The sequence below is a fragment of the Lontra canadensis genome, unplaced genomic scaffold (assembly GCF_010015895.1).
Source record: "Lontra canadensis isolate GAN:19392208 unplaced genomic scaffold, GSC_riverotter_1.0 scaffold48, whole genome shotgun sequence".
Classification (NCBI taxonomy): Eukaryota; Metazoa; Chordata; class Mammalia; order Carnivora; family Mustelidae; genus Lontra; species Lontra canadensis.
Genome location: NW_022631042.1, coordinates 13462112 through 13482704, shown reverse-complemented (window position 1 = coordinate 13482704; position 20593 = coordinate 13462112). Strand labels below are relative to the sequence as shown.

Sequence of the window (20593 nt, the reverse complement as noted above, 5' to 3'; positions counted from 1 at the left end):
AGTGAGAGTAAAGCTTAGGGACAATTTCAGGCTACACAGGGGAGGACTGATGGACTGATGAGTCTTTCCAGATCCACTTCAGCAAGAGCAGCTTAGCCATTGATGGAAACGCTGCTGGAGAAGAATGAATGGCTTTTGGTTTATCAAGTTACTCTACAATATAATTGGTAGCCCCACATCTGTAATAAGCATAGATCTGTAGGCCCAGGAGCAAGAAGAAAAGATAAGAGAAATTGATCTGCAAGTAACTTATTCCTTTGGATAAAACAACTTGCCCCAACCTCCTGATACTGAGATCCTTTATCCTTATGTCACGCTATGGATGACGAATGGGACAAAAAAGTGGGAGACTGTGATGTTGGGTCAGAATGTGGTGGAGATCTTCTGTCCCTGGAACGCGGGTCTTCTGCAGTGTTAAATCTATTTTAGCAACTTGGATTTCATCTATGTGGTGGGAAACTTCAGATATACTTTATTTCCTCCCAAAATGAACACGAGAATATTCCATCCTAGCTATCTTGTAATAAGAGAATTGGAGTGTGTTGATAAACCCTTTCCCACCTGCATGGACTCCTCTGGGTTTGAGCTGACGCTCATTGCTGTGACACTGAATGGCATCGCAATCATTCAGGTGTGCTAGAGGTTTCTGGCTGCCGTGCCACCATGTTCTTAAATTTCTCTGCCTTTGTGCTTTTTCCTGAAATGGTCTGATGTTCTTTCTAAACTGGTGAAGAGGGAACAGCCCTTCCTTCTTCCAGAGACTGTCCCATGATGTCAAGCTTTACTAGCACGGCCCTCGAGACCGTACAAGGGGATGATTTTTATTTGTCGTGCCTGTCTATAAAGAGATGTTGTATCATTGCAAAAGATGTCTTGCTTATTTGATCAGACTTTCCCTCTTCTTGGTGACCCTCGTAGATCTCTTAAAAATCACCAACTTGAGAATCAAGTTTGTGAAGCTACACACTTTGGGCGATAACCTTTTGGATTCCAGAATGGAAATCAGAGAGAAGTATTACTATGCAGTGTATGATATGGTGGTTCGAGGAAATTGCTTCTGCTACGGCCATGCCAGCGAATGTGCACCTGTGGACGGAGTGAATGAGGAAGTAGAGGGAATGGTAAGCAAGCACTCTGGGGGGCTTCCTCCTTTATTTTATTTTTTTAAGATTTCATTTATTTATTTGAGAAAGAGAGGTGGAGATCACAGAGGGAAAGGGAGAAGGAGACTCCCTGCTCAGCAGGGAGCCCGGCGTGGGACTCGATCCCAGGACCCCAGGATCCCAGGACCCTGAGCCGAAGGCAGACACCTCACTGACTGAGCCACCCAGGCACCCCAGGCTTTCTCCTTTGGACAGATGATCCCAAAAAGCAATTTGAAGCTAGTTTTACCTTAAACCTTTCACAGTTTCTTGGGGTTTTATTTTTCCAGACTGACGTTTAGCTCTTTCTGCCTAACTGGTGGTTGGCGGATGGTTTTCTCTTTGCTAACTTTCTGGGACTATTCATGTCAGAGACAAAGAATTAAATTTTGGAAATTGTTGCAACAAGCTACTGCTACAGTAGATCTTTTTTTTCAAGCCAATCCAATAAAGATTAAGAGGTTTTCTCAATAGCCATCACATCTTCCTTTCCTTTAGGGAAGATCAGGCACCACAAGCATAAAATGACCTCAGCCCAGAGAACCAGGACATCTGAACCCAGAACCGCAGAACATGACTTAAGAACCCAGTGGGCTTTGTTTCTTTATATGCTTCTATTCGTTTCATTCTTTCCCCACTTTTATGCTTTGTTGTCAATCATGTACTTCTAAAAATTGGGGATTTGGGTGATTTGCCAAATGGATAAAGTTAGGGTATTTTACCCATTTCGAAGTGAACTGGTAATTCTTACAGACCCGTGGGATTTCAGAGCTAAGTGGATTTACTCCACCAGCTATCCTTATTAGAATGGAACAGGGATTAAACAGCTCACCAGAGGGCCCTAAGTCAGCGGCAGATGGAAATTTCATGTCTAGCTCTCCTGACTCTGCCCCAGGGTTCCTTCTGTTATTAGACTCTGGGCCTCCCTTGATGAAGATTGTGCCTGCCTTACTTGCTGTTTGCTTTCCCAAGATTGTTAGTCCTCATCTGGGACGGCCCAGGATTCGTGCATTCAACCGGCTGAAACTTCTGCTCTCTATTTGCTCCACTTAGAGTACTTGCCCTGTAGATAAAGTTGCATTTTTAGCAGAGCCTAAAGGGTGGACACAGCCTTGTAATCTCGTTGCTACATCTTTCAGAGAATGCTAGGTACGCAGTGTTTAGTGTTCAGCATAACAAATCTGGCGCATTGTTCCTGTCCTGTAGTCTTGTTACTCTCAGGGGTCTCAGCACTGTGTACTGTTGATTCGGACACTCTAGAGCGCTGTGGTATGTGCTTTGGGACTGGTTTTTTGTTTTTTTGTTTGTTTGCTTTTTTTGGTTTTTTGTTTTTGTTTTTTTTGGGTTCTTTGTAAAACCAGCTTGTCAGGAGATGATTTTACTCTCTTGCTCACTGGCGCTCCTGTCAAGGTGAGTCCAGGGCAGACCTGTCTGTCCTGTTCCTGAATTCCATTCTATAGAAACTAGTGTTTAGATGAGGTGCCCGTGCACACGGGTATTTGATAGATTGAAAGCATTTATCTTTTATGTGCCTCGGGCTTAGGCAGAGCTTGCAGGAGACACAGTGCCAACGAGCATATCCTGGGCCCTCCATCCCGCAAAATAATTTGTTTTTTTTTTTTTTCCCTGAGATTTTATGTTTCCTTTCTTAAAGACAAAAAGTTAAGTGTGAACGTAGTAAGTGATTAATATTCTGAATCTCGTTTTGATTTGGAAAAACAATGAAGTGCGGTGCTGGGAGTCAAAATCAAAACAGAAGAAGCAAAAAAACCATTCTTCTATGTGGCACAGCCATAAACCTTGCAATAATGTGAGTCGTTTTCCAGACAGCGTTTGTACATTTAGTTATGCAGTGTAACTTCTGTTGATTTCTCTTAAAATAGGTTTCTTTTGGGCATAGATTAAAAAAAAAAAAAGCAACTAGGTTTTATTTACTTTTTAATTCTTAAGTGACTGATGTTGTTCACCTGGGTTCATTTCATCGATACTTTGATAAACTATTTCTTGAATGTCTATTGTATAATAGGAACATTACTGTGTTCCTAGAGATGGAGTTGGAGCCATCAGAAAGACAGAACCCACTGGAAAGGGATAAAATAAAAACAAATCTTCACTGTGGTGAGCTGGAGATGACGATTAGTAGGAAAAGGGGTTTCTGTCTCCCATCAGTTGTGGAGAAAATCTGGCCCCCTGTCTGTCTCTTACTTTGCCCTTTCCCATTTTTCTGACTTCCAAGGTTCACGGGCACTGCATGTGCAGGCATAACACCAAGGGCTTGAACTGTGAACAGTGCATGGATTTCTACCACGACTTACCCTGGAGACCCGCTGAAGGTCGAAACAGCAATGCCTGCAAAAGTAAGTCTCCGTCAGAAGGCAGTTTGCATCCACTCAGACCCCTGCTAGTAAGTACAACCCAGCAGCCTTTTTTGATAGCTGAGATGGTTTAGGTAAGAAGAAGAAAGAGGGGGTGGGGGGACAGGAAGGAGGGAAGGGGGTGGGGAAGGGGGACGGAGTTCAGATAAGAACAGCACAGAGCACAAGGCCCCAAGGATGTTCTTGCGACCAACACAGAGTCTACACGGGGGAAATGATTCCGAGGTTTAATTCAGCCGGCGTGTGGCGGGCACTTCTCTGCTAGGCACTGAGGATGGGTCACTGATGCGAAACGGCCCCTCCCTATGGGAGGTCGTGTTGCATGGGGAGGCAGAGGAGGCCAGGGTGTAGAGTCCCAGGAGGGCCAAGTTGAGTTAAGCTTCATTTTGGGAAGACCAGCGCCCATGCAGGTCGCTGAGCAGAGAGTGACATGATATTAAAGCAGGGTTGGACCAAGGGGACTGCCTGCGGGTCTGGCAGAGGGTCAGCGTGCATTTGGCTAACCTTTATTCTCACTGAAGAGCCTGGTCGGTACTGGTGGGAATGGGGAGAAGGGAAGCAGGCCTTCACACCCCGTTCCTTAAAGCTGGCAGCCCAAACAGGCTTTCCCAAGAAGCAGCGCCTCGGAGATCCTCTGGGGTGATGCGTTCCAGTTCTACCCCTGAGAGGGACCCACAGGCATCCTCTGCCTGGTCGCAGTCTTCTGTTGAAAAGCCACCAAGGGGACTCTCCCCGAAGGTTTTTACCTTTTAGCCCATTCTCTTCCAAAGAGGTCAGATTCATGTTTCAGAAAGCTTACGCTCGGAAGGTTTCCAGCTCACCAGGTGGACACGCCCTTCCCCACCGGTGCCTGATTGTTCATTGTCATTTTGCCTGAATTCACCCCTAGTTTCCAGAACGATCTTCTTCCCAGCAAGCCCATCCTCCATTGGTAAGTCTACTTCAAGGCTTTTCTTGACGTGGGTCTTGTCGCGCAGAGTGTAACTGCAACGAGCATTCGGGCTCATGCCACTTTGACATGGCGGTGTACTTGGCCACTGGAAACGTCACCGGAGGGGTGTGTGACGACTGCCAGCACAACACGATGGGACGCAACTGTGAGCAGTGCAAGCCGTTTTACTTCCAGCACCCGGAGAGAGACGTCCGAGACCCCAACCTCTGTGAACGTACGTGGGGAAGGGCGTGACATAGGACTTCTCAGTTTGGAGAGCCGGGGTGGGGGCGGTCACCATCCTTCTCCTGGGACTCTTGGTGTGAGCATCAGACTCCGCTTTATTTTAATTGTGGGGTAGCCTGCTGAAGCAGTCTTGCCTTCTTTAGTCTATTTCTGTGACATGTAGAGGGTCCACGGGAACACACGTGTTGGTACCAACACATTTATTGTTACCTGGTCCCCTTTGTTCTTCTCAGGATGCAGCTGTAACCCAGCTGGATCTCAGAATGGGGGAATCTGTGACAGTCACACGGATTTTTCCACTGGACTCATTGCTGGTCAGTGCCGGTGTAAATTACATGTGGAGGGAGAACACTGTGAAATTTGCAAAGAAGGCTTCTACGGCTTAAGTGCTGAAGACCCGTTCGGTTGTACATGTAAGTACGTTTGTGAAAAAGTCTGGGAGTTCTGGTAGATGTAATGCCCATTTTACTGCACAGTTCTAAATCCATACTACCCCTTGGCACTCACTCGGTTTGTGTTTCTTTACTTCATTTTATCTCTACGAAAGCTTGTGCTTGCAATCCTCTGGGAACGATTCCTGGCGGGAATCCTTGTGATTCTGAGACAGGTTACTGCTACTGTAAGCGTCTTGTGACAGGACAGCATTGTGACCAGTGTCTGGTAGGTGAATCCTAATTACATGGGGTGGGTGGTTTGTGCATGGGACCTGGTTCGCTGTTTTAGAGTCTGCCGTCCCTCTTCTATGTAAATATTAGAAGATACAAACAATGCACAAAAAAATTACCCATGATTTTGGCAAGATGCTCACCATCGAATTGAAAAATAAAACCACAGTGAAATACCACTTTCATAGTCGAAATTAACAAGTTTTTAAAAATGGGATTGCGAACTGTAAGGACATAATGTGGGGCTGGTCCTCCAAGTTGCTGATGGAAATGCATGTTGGTTCGTACTTGGCAAGAAAAGCATTTTGGAAGTATGTTATCAGTAGCCTGTAGAAATGTGCATACCCTTTGACCCAGTAATCCCACTTCTGGGAATCTTTCCTAATGAAATAAGCAGAAAATTGGACAGAGATGTAATCACCAGAAGACTCATCGCATCTCATACTAATCATAGCCAAAAAATTTAGAAGCAACAGTGGGGAAAATAGTGAAGTAAACTGGGGGGCTTCTGTACATTGTGATATTTTGTTGCCTTTGTAAATGACAATAGCATGAGGAAATGCTTATGCTGGTGCTAAAAAAAAAAACAAACCCCACAGGATGTGAGTAGTATCTTGATTGTGCAGGAAAAAATGGCATCAAGAAAAACAAAATCTGGAAGGAAATACTCCACAAAGTTCACTGTAGTGATTCCGGGTAGAGTGATTACAAGAATAATTTTGAAATCACCCCATATCTTTTATAACATTCTTGTGATTTCCTTTATAATTTGTGAGGGGGGGTCCACTGACCTCAAATTATGTTTATGAGCTGTATATATGCGTATTTGCATGTATAACATCAGTTTCTGGAAGCCTGGCCTTTATCTACTCTTTAGGAAATTGTATTTGTCGATTTCCTCTCCCTTGTGTAGATTCTGTCCTTTTTCTTTTTCTTTCCATCTGCACTGGACTCAGGATTCAGTGATCTCCTCACCTTTCACTGGTGAAAATACTTGCTTTATGCTGTTTGGATGTAGATAATCCTTTCAAGAGCTTGGCTCACGGAGTATCTGACGGGCTGAACTCAGGGAAAATGTAAAGGCTGGCCAGATATTTGCCAAAACTCTCTAACCCCACAGTACTTTTAAAGAGGAAAATTGGCTTCTTAGCTATTTGCTCCTGTTTCCTCTTGGAGGAAGGCTGTTTGCTCGGGGCAGAAACTGCTCTGATCTGGAGTTGGGTGTTTATGACCCCAGTGACCCGCAGCCTGAGTTTTAGCTCAGAACACTCATGCTCGTTCCTCTTGAAGGCTTTCCGTTTGCATGGCACGAAAGAGCATTTGGTGGAACGAGCAAGACACGCCATAACTTGTTTCTTGTTGAGGCTGTTGTGTAATGACAGGAACCAACCTTCAGACGTTAAATCTTCTCTTGTGCAGCCAGAGCACTGGGGCTTAAGCAACGACTTGGATGGATGTCGACCTTGCGACTGTGACCTTGGAGGGGCCTTAAACAATAGGTGAGTGAAGCCACATGTACACTCTTGTTTGCGCTCAGTCCCCTCAGAGAGCTGTCCCCATCTCTGGGAGTAGTATGACAGCCAGTGTCTCTGCAGAAGAGGTGCAAAGTATAGGCACCTTTAGTTTACCTGGGGTCTTAATGTTTTCAAAGATTTAGTCATTCCAAGAGTTTGCTTTGAAGACTCAAAGTATGTTTCTGTTTCTTGGTTTTTAATACTGTTGGACTTTATGGTATTTTTTAAAGTATGGAAACAACGTATGCCCATTAAAAAAAAAAATCCTGGGGCACCTGGGTGGCTCAGTGGGTTAAGCCATGCCTTCGGCTCAGGTCATGATCTCAGGGTCCTGGGATTGAGTCCCACATTGGGCTCTCTGCTCAGCAGGGAGCCTGCTTCCCTCTCTCTCTCTGCCTGCCTCTCTGCCTACTTGTGATCTCTCTGTGTCAAATTAAAAAAAAAAAAAAATCTTAAAAAAAAAAAACAACAACCTGGGTGTCTGACTAGCTCAGATGGCTAAGCATCAGCTTTGGGCTGAGGTCATGATCCCGGGGTCCTGGGATCGAGTCCTGCAATAGGCTCCCTGCTCAGTGGGGAGTCTGCTTCTCCCTCTGTCCCCTTCTCCCTGCTCGTGTGCTCACTCTCTCTCTCTCTCTCTGTCAAATAAATAAATATTTTTTTAAAAAATCCCAATGGGTAAGACAGGTAGCTTGCCCTTTCTCCCCCCAGGATCCACAACTACAAGGGCCACCGTTAGCAGCTTCTCAAGTTCTAGAAATTAATAATAGCTCTCAAAATACCTATTGAAAATTATAATTCCTTTCCTCGTCTTTTTAAATAACAAATAAGGTTAAAAAAAAAATCAGACAAGTACAAACACAAAAAAGCCCGTGATTTCCCACTTGACTTTACTGGCAATTTTGGAAACACAAAGTCCTCCCCCTATGTGCACTATTCCGCGGCTTGCTTTTTTAGCCGGGGATCGTTTTTCATGTCAACGTATATTCACGGGCCCCTTTCTTTTTAATAGCATGTGTTCGTCGACCTCTCTCTCTCTCTCTCTCTTTTTTTTGATATCCCATCGTGTGGAAGTGCCACAATTTATTTCCTATTTTTCGTGTAGATGAGGCTCCTAGGATGGAACCGCTGAGTCAAAATACATGCGCACTTTTGATTTTTATAGAGGTTTCCAGATTATTCTCCGAACAGATGGTGCTAGTTTATTTTCCTACCACCTGGTTACCAAAGCACCTTCCTTTCCGACCCCACCAGCGGTTGGTAAACTCGTTTTGTTTTTCACCAATCTTAAAGATGGAAAGTGAGGGGCGCCTGGCTGGCTCAGTCAGTGGAGTGGGTGACTCTTGATCTCAGGGTCATGAGTCTGAGCCCCAGGCTGGGTGGAGTCTACTCAAAGAAATAAATTACTAAAAAATAAAAAAAAAAAAAAGAGGGGCACCTGGGTGGCTCAGTTGGTTAGGTGTCTACCTTCGGTTCAGGTCATGATCCTGGGGTTCTGGGATCGAGCCCCACTTTGGGCTCCCTGCTCAGTGGGGAGCCTGCTTCTCCCTCTTCTCTCCCCCACCCCCGATCATGCTCACGCTCTCTCTCGCTCTCAAATAAATAAATAAATAAATCTTTTTGAAAAAAGGTTGGAAAATGAACTCCATTTTGATTTGTGTTAAGAATCTTTTCATTTTCTTCTTCTTTCTGGTTTTTATTTTCTTTTTCAACTTCTAAGTCTATTGGTGAAAATTGCATGTAATCGTTTTTCATTATTGAAACACGTTGGTGTCCCTTGAAGAGATGAGACGTGAGGCTCTACCAGAGATCAATCCCGATGCACATTTGGCAACGATGTTAGGTTTGTGGGCGTGAAATTAACCACCCCTGAGTCAAAGAGCATTTCGGTCTCTGTTTGTAACTGGGTCAGACTGCGAACATCTGGTAGAGAGTGTAAGTGACTGCTGAGGGGATAGGCAGATGTTTCCTTGTGGCCTGACTCTCCCCTGAGACAGCGAGCTGAATTCATTAAGCAGGATCCATGTACTAAAAAACCCGACTCTCCCAAGATTATTTCCCAACACCGTAGCAATCTGCTGGGAAGGAACAGGAATTTAGGCAGCAAGAACGTCTTCTCTGGCCTCCCGTATTTGGGTTTGTTCCATTCCGGATGCTGCGGTACTCGGTACAGCGTGTAGATCTGGAACTCCAGGGTGAATTTCTGTTCTTAGAAAACCTTCAGAGGGGAGGACGCAAGGACAATTCCATAAAAGCAGGGAAGACAAGCTGCTGTCTGCTTCTGCAGTCCCCTCTCCTTATTTCCTTCGTTGCTCCTGAGCACCTGCTGCTTCCTTCAGTCATTGCTTGCTGGATGCAAAACTGGCATCGTTCCTAAAATCCTTGAGTAGATGAAAGGGGCATACACGGTTCTCATGTCATGAGCTCAGGAGTGTCTTACGTACCTTTACTATAAGTGGATTCTGTTCCTCACACCCCTTCCTTGGTTTCCCTATTCCACACGTGCTTCCTGTCTTTAAATCCACCCACACAGAGCCCCTGGGCTGTCCCTCGTGTCTCCTGCAAGAACTTATAGAAATCAGAGTGTGCTAATCAAGAGGGTTTGCGAAGTAAAACATTTTAGTGAAGATTTTACAGGGAATTTGATCTTCCTAGCATGACTGATGAGATGCCCAATCTTTTGGCATCACTGATGGGAAAAAGAATGAGCCTTAACAGAATTCTCTAGTGCCGTGACTCTGCAGTGTTTGGTAGAGATCCTATTCAGTTCTCCCCCACAAGGACCTTCTCTAGGAATCCCATAGCATAATAGAGGTTCTAACCAAGGCTTCAAGCTCTGGGTCTCCTAGGAGAAGGCTTGGTGCTCAGTGGGCACGTAGGAGAGACTTGCTGAATGACTGATTCGTTGCAGCCATGCCCAGATATCTTCTACCTGATGATATTCCTTTGTTTTGCCTCGTGTACATAGTAGGTATGGAGGAAATGTTGATCAAGTAAAAGAATTGGAGGAAGATCTCTACGTTGTAAAAACAAAACATGCACTCTGAATGGGAGCAGCAGTCTCTAGCTGTGATCCCAGACAATCCTTAAGTACTTTGGCCAGAGACATAATTTAATGTCAGAACCATGTAAAGTGGAAGAAGTTAGAGAACATTTTGTATAATGAGCTGAATGGCTTTTTGTAGAATAAGACTTCAGTAATTCCGTGTCTATTATGTTGACAGGTAATCTGAATTTTCGAATATTTTTAGAGAAGTAAGCCCTGATTTAAATAATGTGACTTACACCAGGCTCCTGAATCTTTGACGAGTAGGTAACCTATTTGAATAAATTAATTAGAATTGTTGCAAGATACTTGTAAATGTTTGAAAACTATAAACAAGTTTATAGCATCCTTCAAAATTACTGCATCCATTAAATTTAGAACTCTGGAGTCTGGCTGGAAGCCCACCGCTCTGTCGAAGGTTCCTACTTTCTGGACTGAAGTCCCCAGCCCCCCTCGAGGTTTCAACAGCCCTTTCCTTCAGCATCTCTTTTAGGACTTACTTCATTCTGCTCTGTATTATCCCTGTTAGTCTCTTAAAAGGTCTCTGGACAGGGATTGTGTCTTCCTTGTTTTTGCATTTCTGTTCGTGCTCAGCAATGTGGCTTTATAGGTGCTCAATAAATGAAATTTATTATACTTGGGTACCAGAGCAGAAGTTACTCCGTATTTTCATCAGTGCATTGAACAGTAATGGTATATCGCCCGTTGTTAATTCCTGGGAAGGCTGGATAGAGAGAGATGCATAGAACACATTTATGAAGGTATTCTACTTAGTTGTCGGCTTGGGAGGGAAACTGTCCTGAAAACAGATGACACAGACTGCTGGTCAGTGTGGCACCAGTGTTTGTGATCAGAATTAGGGAAGAGATACCAGTGTTTGACCAGGGTGTGGTTCTCATGAATGATTGGTTTTTTCCCCCTTTTTTTGTACCATTGTCTCAGTGATAAAGTTGAAACTATATAGTATTTTCTCTGCTTACCACTATTTAAATAGAATAGAATTTCCCTTCCAATAGAATTTTTGTAAGTAAGTGGCTAATTTCTACCTTTATGAGAAATCTGTGTTCCTCATAATCTTGGCCTTTACCCATTGAGAAAAAATTAGGGCCTGTATTAGTTTTCTATTGCTGGCATAGTAAATTACCTCCATTTGCTGGCCTAAAACAGCATAAGCTTCTTATCTTACAGTTCTGTATGTCAGACATGGCCAGTCTCACTGGAATAAAATCAAGATGTTGGCAGGGCTGTGTTTCTGTCTGAAAGCCCTCCGGAGGAATCTCTTTCCTGCTCATGGGAGTCATTGGCAGAATTGGCAGAATTCAGTCTCTCCCTTTTTATTTTTTTTTTAAGATTTTTATTTATTTGTCAGAGAGAGCATGTGCACATGCATAATGGGGGTAGGGGCAGAGGGAGAAGCAGCCTCCCTGCTGAGCAAGGAACCCAATGTAGGACTCGATCCCAACACCCTGAGATCATGACCTGAGCTGAAGCAGACGCTTAACCCACTGAGTCACCCAGGTGTCCGGAGAATTCAGTTTCTTTTGGTTGTAGGATGAGGTTCCTGATAGCCTGGCTGTCAGCTAGGGGCCTTTCCCCGCTTCTAAAGGCTGCCCACATCCCTTGACTCATAGCTTTCATGTTCAAAGCCAACCACAGTGGGTCAAATCCTCCTCAAGACTCATCTCTGCCCCACTTCTCTGCCTGCCTTTTCTACTTTGAAGTCATCATGAGATTAGATTGAGCAGTCCTGGATAATCTCCCCATCTCAAGGTCCTGAACCTCAGTCCCGTCAGCAAAGCCCCTGGTCCCGTGTGAAGTAATGTATCCACAGGTCTGGGGGGCAAGGATGGGGACATCTTTGGGGCCATTATTCTGCCTGCCCCAGGGTGTGACTTATTGTGTCATACGTCATTGTTCTACCTTTCGGATCCAGTACCTGGAATCTGTATCTAGTTACAGGGAAATTTGGTGGTATGGGGGCTGGGGTGGGGGACCTATGAACTTGTCAAGGGTACCATTTCTATGTGATAGGATTTTTACTTGAACACAGGAAGGGTAATTACCTGTAATCTTTTCTCTCTAGGGAGGAGGCAGGATTTGAGCTTCATTTTTGGAAGCTGAGAGAGGTTTGGGAGGCGGGACGGGGAGGCAGGAGGGCCTTCCAGCTGGGATGAGGGAGACGGGTGAAGGCCCAGAGATGGAGTGAGTGTGGCACATGGTCAAGACCTGGTCTGTGACCAGCTCCGCTCACAGTCCCCAGGACCCTTCTTTGCGCCTGTCATTCCTGTCCTCTCTCTGCCTGTCACGATCTTCTGCCACCTTGGGAGCGTGGCTTCTATGACCGCTCCTCAGTCTCCTAAGGAGGTGAACAGTGGTTCCCCGGCAGCCTGAGAACTTCGCTGGTGGCTCTGTTTGGCACTCGCTGCATTTCACTTTGTTGTCGTGCTCGGTTGCTCGACCGTTTATGTCCCCAGTTAGATGGTAAGCTCTCGGGGGCAGGGACTATTCCCCCCCCATTTTTCTTTCCCCATATCCTTTCAAGATAATGGAGTTACCAAAGGAAGGAAGGATTGATTCAGAGGAAAATGGACAACGGACTAAAATGTGAGCGTGCTGACAGCAGGAGGCACAGCGTTTGTTCCGTCAGTATTTGCAAGGGATGGCGACGAGCACTGTGGCTCATCGGGAGGCAAAGGGTGGCAGCAGAAAGCGCTGCTGTGGTTTTGAGAGGGTGGGCTGTCGAGGCTGCTGGCAACCAGGCAGAGGCATCATGACTTGATAAAAGCAGAGAAGAAATAGTTGTGGGTTTTGATGAAATGCCGACAGCAGCACTGTACTGGCGGGATGGATGGGGCGGCGGGGAGAAGAGCGTGGGAGGCCTGCACTGCCACGTGGAGGCTGCCGGAGTGACAGGCATGGCATGACACGCTGGACCGTGATGGCGGCCGTGACAGTGAGAGGACGCTGCTGAGGGCAGAGACATCATGAAGTAAGACATGGGTATCAAGGAGAAAGGACAGGGAAGGTCCCGTCTCGGCCCAAATCAGAAGAACTTTACATCTGACAAACAGCAGAGCTGAGGGAATGTCAGCCTGAGGGGCGACAAGCAGCTGGGGACAGAGGCAAGGCAGAGAGGACAGGCGGGCCAGCCAGGGGAATGGCCCCTTTGTGGCGGGGAGCACACAGGCAGGGCCAGCTGGGTCAGGGCTGGAGCTTCAGTGCCCAGGGCCAGGAGAAGCCACAGGAACACGTTTGCTCGCGGTGCAGGCGTCCAGGAGGTGGCGCGCCTGTGGGAGACCATCCTTCCCGCTGTGGACACAGAGCGGCCTGCAATGGCCAGGGCAGGTGTTACGGGAGCTCCTCTCACATGACTGGGTTCTCGTGAGTTGTCTCACCTTCAGAATTCAGAATTGGGCATTCGCTTCTGTCTTGGGTACCGTCACCTTCACTTGCGTGCTGTCTGCTGATGCCATGTGGAGAGTCTGGTTGCTTTCTTCTTCGGTGGTTGCTGTTTGTACATGTGTGTTCCCTCAGGAAGCGTCTGCTGGGGAGGAAAGAAGGATTTTCTCTTGCTCATAGGACAGGATGTCTGCTGCCTGAGCTTTGGAAAATGGCTTTTGTGGGTGGACTGTGCCCCAAGAGGGCTAGGTCCCCCTTGCAGCGAGGTGTCTCCTCTGGGAATTGGCTCTGAGGTGTGAAGCACTCGTAGTCCTGTATGGTAGGAGCCATTCACGTGATCTGCGGGAGGAAGACTTGGCTGGGGCTGTGGGAGGGCTGAGGGGCAGGGGGGGACATTGGTAAAATACCTTGGAGCATTCCGTCTTCCCAAGGGTTGTAACTTGCCTTGGAGACTTGGTTCAAATGGGCTTTGGACTGAGGAAAAAATCTGAACACTGGGAATGCGTTTAACGTAACAATTCCAAACCCCGTCTTGACTTGAATGAAGTAAGAATGGGTGCATACAATTTGGTTTTACCTTGGACTCACGGAAGTGCTCGCTTCGGCAGCACATATACCCTGGACTCACGGAAAAAGAGACATAGGCTGAAAGCAAAATGAGTACGTTACGTTTATCCAGAGGCCTTTATTATCTGAAACCATGTGTTTAGTTAAAAAAAAAGTTTTTCCTTTTTCATGAAACTCCCATTTTTCTTTTTTTTTAATCTTTTTTATTCAGAATGTGTATCCTTCATGCATTTATTTGTTCAGCCGGGGTTTGAGTGTGCTGTGTGCACTGGGCCAGGCCCCACAAGGGTGTGAAGGGCCCGACCGAGATGAGGGAGGTACAGTCCGAACTTTGAAGCAATTTGCTGTCTAGCGGCGGGTCAGGCGGGTCTGTCAGTGGTTACACTACGAGAGAGAAAGCAATAAATGTCTTAACAATACAGATAAAGAGTAGTGGAGCCCTCAGAAGGCACCACTCGAGGGTAGCAGAAACCAAAGGCGACTCCACAGGAGGGCTGAATGCTGGGCCAGGCTTTGAAAGGCCGGTAGGTTTTGAAACACAACCTCTCAGCTTCCACGAGCAACTAGTACGTGACAGCTTGTGTCGTACGTGTTGTAACCACAGCGTTCCTCCTGCACAGAGGTGGTGGCACGAAAGAGAAGGGGGCTCGTTCTGTGGGGTGGAGAGTGATGGTCAGGAGAGGCTGCAGCGGAGTCCTTTGTGAGCTGAGTCTTGAAAGGACAGGTGGCTCTTTGCTGGGTGAATGGGGGACAAGGGTATTCAAGGCTGCAGGAATGACATAAGCCAAGGGAAGGGTCCACAGCCCCCTGTGCATTGGAGAAACCATAACCGTTCCATATGGTTGGAGAAGTGAGGGGAGAAGGGGAGTTAGAAAGGTAGAGAAGGGCCAGACTGTGGAAGGCTGGTGCACCTGCTCAAGGCCAGGAAGTGATGCAGTTGGTGCATCTTAGGAAGGTCATTAGGCAGCTCGCTGTGTGGGCGGTGGTGGTCCAGGTTGTAAAGTTGGAACACCAGCCACAAGGACACTGACGAGAAGCTGCAGCCGATTTTACTGTGAATACAAGGATGAAGAAAGGCATGGCACAGCCCGTGGGAAGTGGGAGGAGAAGCCCTAGAGGCCAGGCTGTGAAGTCACAGAACTGGGTTCCTGCTTAGATATGAAAGATTCCAAAGAATAACTTCTAGGTTTCTGCCTTGGTAGAGTTACTGGCTGACAGGGTTCTGTCCCCAGCAGAGAACAGTGGCAGTGGTTGGTCATTGCCCTTTGGGATCTGTCTTTAACGTCAGGGACTGCTAAGTCAGCACCGACCTTCTAAAAGTTTGGTCTTTGGGTCTGAGGTCCAGGAACGAGATTGCAGTTGGAAATCAGGCAAAAGATATAAAAGAGCAAAGCAAGAACGTTGGTGGCATCCACAGAAAAACCTCAGTATGGCGGGGATGGAGCATAGTGAAGAAAGACAAGCAAGACAAAACCTAAAAGACCAGGTCACGGGGAGCTTTCAGCTCTAGACTTTGCAATTAAATCAGAGGCAGGAGTTTTTTTTTTCCCCCATGTATTTGTTTTACTGAAAAAATAAGAAAACCCTACATGAATATTTCAGCCATTTGATGTTTAGGAGAAAATGCAGAACTGTGTCAGGTGGCTTCAGTCAAGCCTGGTGGCCCCGCTGACTTGCTTTACTGCCCCTCCCCCCTCCCAGCTGCTCCGCGGAGTCAGGCCAGTGCGCGTGCCGCCCCCACGTCATCGGGCGCCAGTGCAACGAGATGGAGTCTGGGTACTACTTTACCACCTTGGATCACTACATCTATGAAGCAGAAGAAGCCAACTTCGGGCCTGTAAGTAGGGGGGTGCCAGGCAGATGGGAGAAGCTGGGTTCGGTGGGAGGGGCAGTCATAGCGTATGCAAGTGTTTTAAAGAGTCCATTTACAAAGCGTTTTTGTAGCTCTTGACAGGATGGGGACCGTGCCTTTTTGAGAACAGTCCTATTTAAAGCTGAGTAAATCTGTAACTCACAAAGAGACTTTGAAAGTTATACTGATGAAGCTTTCAGTGGGTTTTTTGGGGGGGTGGGGTGCTTATTTTTCATTCTTTCACTCCTCCACTTGCGCTCCAAAGTTATTGTTGATGTCATAGGGTAAATACTCAGATGGGAGTTTTCCATCGCTGTGTAAGCAGCCATTCCAAAATGTAGTGGCTTCAAAGGTACCCACGGCACTTCAGCGGGGTAGCCAAAGCAGCTGGAGGCGGGCTGGGCATTTTCCTCCACATACCGCCCCCCCTCCTCAGGCCCCCCAAGTAGCCACCCTGAGCTTCCTCACAGCGCGGCATCTGGCTTCCAAGAAGGAGGCAAGAGAAACCACCAGGTCTCTTAAAGCCTGGGCTCCAGAGTTTCGGAAGGTCATTTTCTCACGTTCTGTTGGTCAGAAGTCGCAAAGCCAGACCAGATCTGAGGGCAGGGTAATAAACTTCCTGAAGGGTAGATCCAAACACCCATACGTACAGGGAATGAAGGACTTGGTCTTTGGAGGTGACTGATCACAGTGGTTATCCGTGATCGTGTGAGCAAACTCAAAGGCGTGCTCGAGTTACCTGAAATTGGTCGATCTTTAATCTCCCTGACAATCAGAATCACCGCCTCAGTAGGGAGCCCTCATGATGATCTGATGTTTCTTCAGTTGTACTTGGAGTTTGAAATGAACACAGTGAGGAGGTGAGCACATCCACCAGATACAGGACTAGCCTTGTAGAAAATCTGGGAAATAGCTTGTCACTGCTCAACTTGCTTACAAAGCATTTGGGACGTTCTCTCTCCTTTCTTTATGCTCACTCCTGGCTCTATCCTAGAAGGTGTCTCCTAAGACTTTTTGTCCCGTCTCCGAGGTCCCAAGACTACCCCACCCACAAAACCAAGAAGTAACCTGTTTCCTCTTTATGCCTGAAAAACTTGTACCCTCTACCAAGTAAATGCGACTGCAAAAAAATAGGTAGAATGACTATAGTTTTGACCTTTGGGTGACTTCAGATTTCTTTAACTGTTATATTTCCTGGAAAGCCATTTTCCCTTGTCCTCAGGGGGTCAGCGTAGTGGAGCGGCAGTACATCCAGGACCGGATCCCTTCCTGGACTGGAGCGGGCTTCGTCCGAGTGCCCGAAGGGGCTTATTTGGAGTTTTTCATTGACAACATACCATATTCCATGGAGTATGACATCATAATTCGCTATGAACCACAGGTAAACCTTCCGGGGACTTGCAGGGGTGGTAGAAATCTCTTCTAACAATGATGCAGTTTTTGTGAGATTCGGAGTTTGCATTAGAATAGAGGAGCCTCTCTGACTTTCTATCCCCCAGGGAAGCAAAAATGGACATTTTTCTCAAATTCAGTTTCACAAGCCTTTAGTGATCCCTCCTGAGGCTCTCAGCCTTGCTGAGACCTGAGGAGGTGAGCAGAACATGTCAGACGCTCTGCTTGACCTCACGGCCTGCATGGCCCCCAGGCTCAGACGAGCGCTCCACCTTTAATAAAAGGCTAAAGGTGGAAAGGGCAAGGGCAGAGATGCGGACAGTCCTGCCTCTTACGCCAGCCCCAGCTGCGTCAGATGCTGCCAAAACGTCCCAGAAAGAATGATTTCTAAGCCTGAGAACAGAGATGGAATTTTGACACCAAAGGAAGTGAGGAACGGCGTGAGCAGGGGGAGAGGGTTTTGAGAGTGTGTCCTCGTGGCTGGATAAGGGCATCGCTGGAGATGCTGTTGGGAAGACTGCTGGGATCAACACATGAGCCTGGATGCTGTATTACAGTGTTTGGGGCAAGGGGATCCTTCTGATTGGGGCTGTGTTGCCTGATGGCCAGAGAGGGCCCTGGGAAAGGCAAGGAGAGCAGGGAGGCTGTTAGGTGTCCAAGTGAGACAAGATTAGGGCTGGAGCAGGGGCCAGAGCAGAGGAAATGAGAAAGAGGAAAGGGAAATGCAAGTGAGTGTTTCTCATTTAAACTTGGCAAATGATCGGTTGGGAGAGGTCCTTACACACAGAAAGGCAGCAGCAGGCCAGTGAGGCTGTTCCTTTGATGGCTCGTCTCTTACTCTAGCTCCCCGACCGCTGGGAAAAAGCTGTCATCACGGTGCAGCGACCTGGAAAGATCCCAGCCAGCAGCCGATGCGGTAACACTATTCCCGATGATGACAACCAGGTGGTGTCCTTGTCGCCGGGCTCGAGGTCAGTGTGATGCTCGTTTGCAGCTCATGGAATGAATGGGCAGATTATTATATTTTTTCTGGTCCCTTGCCTTGCGAGTTGTCCCGTTAGCATTTCAGAGCTGGAGCTGAACACGGACCATTGCCTTTCTACTTTTGCTGTGATCTGCCTAGAGCTTTGAGGGAGGGATGGGTTGATTGGATACCTAAACGTTGACTTGGGGTTGGTATTTTTCCCTCTCGTCTGGGGGCAGGTATGTTGTCCTTCCACGCCCCGTGTGCTTTGAGAAGGGTGTAAACTACACTGTGAGGTTGGAACTGCCCCAGTACACGTCCTCCGATAGCGACGTGGAGAGTCCCTACACACTCATCGATTCCGTAAGTGCAAGGTCATTTCTGAAGTGAAGGTCATGGGGGAAGGCATGGGCGGAGAGTATTCATCTGCTTCCCCGGAGGGTTTTATGGAGGGGGTAAAACATAGACAAGTTAGGCACGATCATTTTTCTCTTGCCTCAAAAGCTACTCGGCTTATTTATTTTAATAAAAACTACCTTCTGAAAGGATTTACTCAAGCGATTTGTTTGTGGAAGTAAAAAGAATCTTAAAAACGGTCTTCCAAAAGCCACCAGATGATGTAAGGTGTATCTAAATGTTTTCTGGCAAGAATATTTAAGAGTGGAAAGGTTTTCATTGTACTCAGTGAGTCTGATATTTTTCTTTCCCAGAGTCAAAGTAGCACTTGGGGCTCTGATGCATTGACTTGCTGTAGTTGATGACAGAGCGCCCTGCCCCCCGTCCCCCCGCCCCCCCATAAGAGCTCTTTGCTGTTCTTGATCTTTCACAGCTTGTTCTCATGCCGTTCTGTAAATCTCTGGACATCTTCACCGTGGGAGGCTCAGGGGATGGGCTGGTCACCAACAGCGCCTGGGAAACCTTTCAGAGATACAGATGTCTGGAGAACAGCAGAAGCGTTGTGAAAACACCAATGACCGACGTATGCAGAAACATAATCTTCAGCATTTCCGCCCTGTTACACCAGACAGGCCTGGGTAGGTTTCCCCGACCCTCCTTTCTTGGGGCCAAGAGTACTTGGCATCACGAGGTACGTGGGAAGGCGTGCCCTGTAGCTCTGTGCGAGACCTGTGGTGACCACAGTTTGCCTTTTTCATTTTTAAAGAATATTTTAGTGGTAGAGCACCATTGAAAATGCAGTCACATAGGGGAAGGGAAGGAAAAATAAGATGGAACCAGTGAGGGTGGCAAACCGTATGAGACTCCTAACTGTAGGAAACAAACAGAGGGTTGCTGGAGGGGAGGGGGGTGGGAGAATGGGGTAATTGGGTGATGGGCATTAAGGAGGGCATGTGATGTGAGGAGCACTGGGTGTTTTATGAGACTGATGAATCACTGACCCATACCTCTGAAACTAATAATACAGTATGTGTTAATTACATTGAATTTAAATAAGAAAAACTTTTTTAAATGCAATCACAACAGTGACTAGGGGCAAAGCCAGGAAGATACAGTATTTCCGTAGGCAGGTGGGGAGTTGGGATAGAATCGGGGAGCATCATATACAACTGAAATTTGCTTTTCTCGTTGAAAGATCAGACCCCTCCCAAATGTCCCTGGGCTTTTGTCTAAGGTCCTGTGCAAGTTGAACTTCGAAGGCAAGGGTAGAAAATCTTAATGACCTCCTTTGGAGAGAAGCTGCTTTAATCTGCCAACTCCCATCTCCTGTTGCTTCCTTCCCACCCATCATAGGGATCCTATTTATTTATTTATTAAATTTAAATTCAATTAATTAACATATAATTGGTTTCAGAGGTAGGTCTGTGATTCATCAGTCTTATACCCAGTGCTCATTATATCACGTGCCCTCCTTAATGTCCATTCACCCAGTAAACCCATCCCCCCCAACCCCCTCCCCTCCAACAACCCTCAGTTTGTTTCCTATTTTTTTTTGCATATTATATTTTTAATGGTACAGATTTTATTTACAAGTCATTGTATGAGAAGTATTTTTTTAATTTTTTTTATTAACATATAATGTATTATTAGCCCCAGGGGTACAGGTCTGTGAATCACCAGTTTTACACACTTCACAGCACTCACCATAGCACGTACCCTCCCCAATGTCCATAACCCAACCACCCTCTCCCTACCCCCCTCCCTTGTTTCCTATTCTTAAGAGTCTCTTATAATGAATCTCCCTCTCTGGTTTTGTCTTTTTTTTTTTTTTTTCCTCTCTCCCTCTATGATCCTTTGTTTTGTTTTTTAAATTCCAAATATCAGTGAGATCATGTGATAATTGTCTTTCTCTGATTATTTCGCTCAGCATAATACCCTCTAGTTCCATCCACATCGTTGCAAATGGCAAGATTTCATTTTTTTGATGGCTGCATAGTATTCTATTTTGTGTATATATACCTCATCTTTATCCTTTCATCTGTTGGTGGACATCTGGGCTCTTTCCATAGTTTGGCTATTGTGGACATTGCTGCTATAAACATTG

At 46.6% G+C, this 20593-nt stretch overlaps 1 protein-coding gene across 2 annotated transcripts in view; it reads left to right on the top strand.

The window, feature by feature from the left end:
* Positions 1-20593, top strand: part of LAMB1 (laminin subunit beta 1) — a 68154-nt gene that overhangs the window by 17517 nt on the left and 30044 nt on the right. For both annotated transcript variants that reach the window (XM_032873393.1, XM_032873391.1), the window contains exons 8-18: positions 919-1121; positions 3379-3499; positions 4495-4683; positions 4928-5107; positions 5242-5354; positions 6779-6858; positions 15587-15722; positions 16960-17118; positions 17973-18100; positions 18333-18456; positions 18923-19127. In XM_032873393.1, the coding sequence (XP_032729284.1) occupies positions 919-1121; positions 3379-3499; positions 4495-4683; positions 4928-5107; positions 5242-5354; positions 6779-6858; positions 15587-15722; positions 16960-17118; positions 17973-18100; positions 18333-18456; positions 18923-19127 (1638 nt within the window). The remainder of the gene's footprint in view (positions 1-918; positions 1122-3378; positions 3500-4494; positions 4684-4927; positions 5108-5241; positions 5355-6778; positions 6859-15586; positions 15723-16959; positions 17119-17972; positions 18101-18332; positions 18457-18922; positions 19128-20593) is intronic.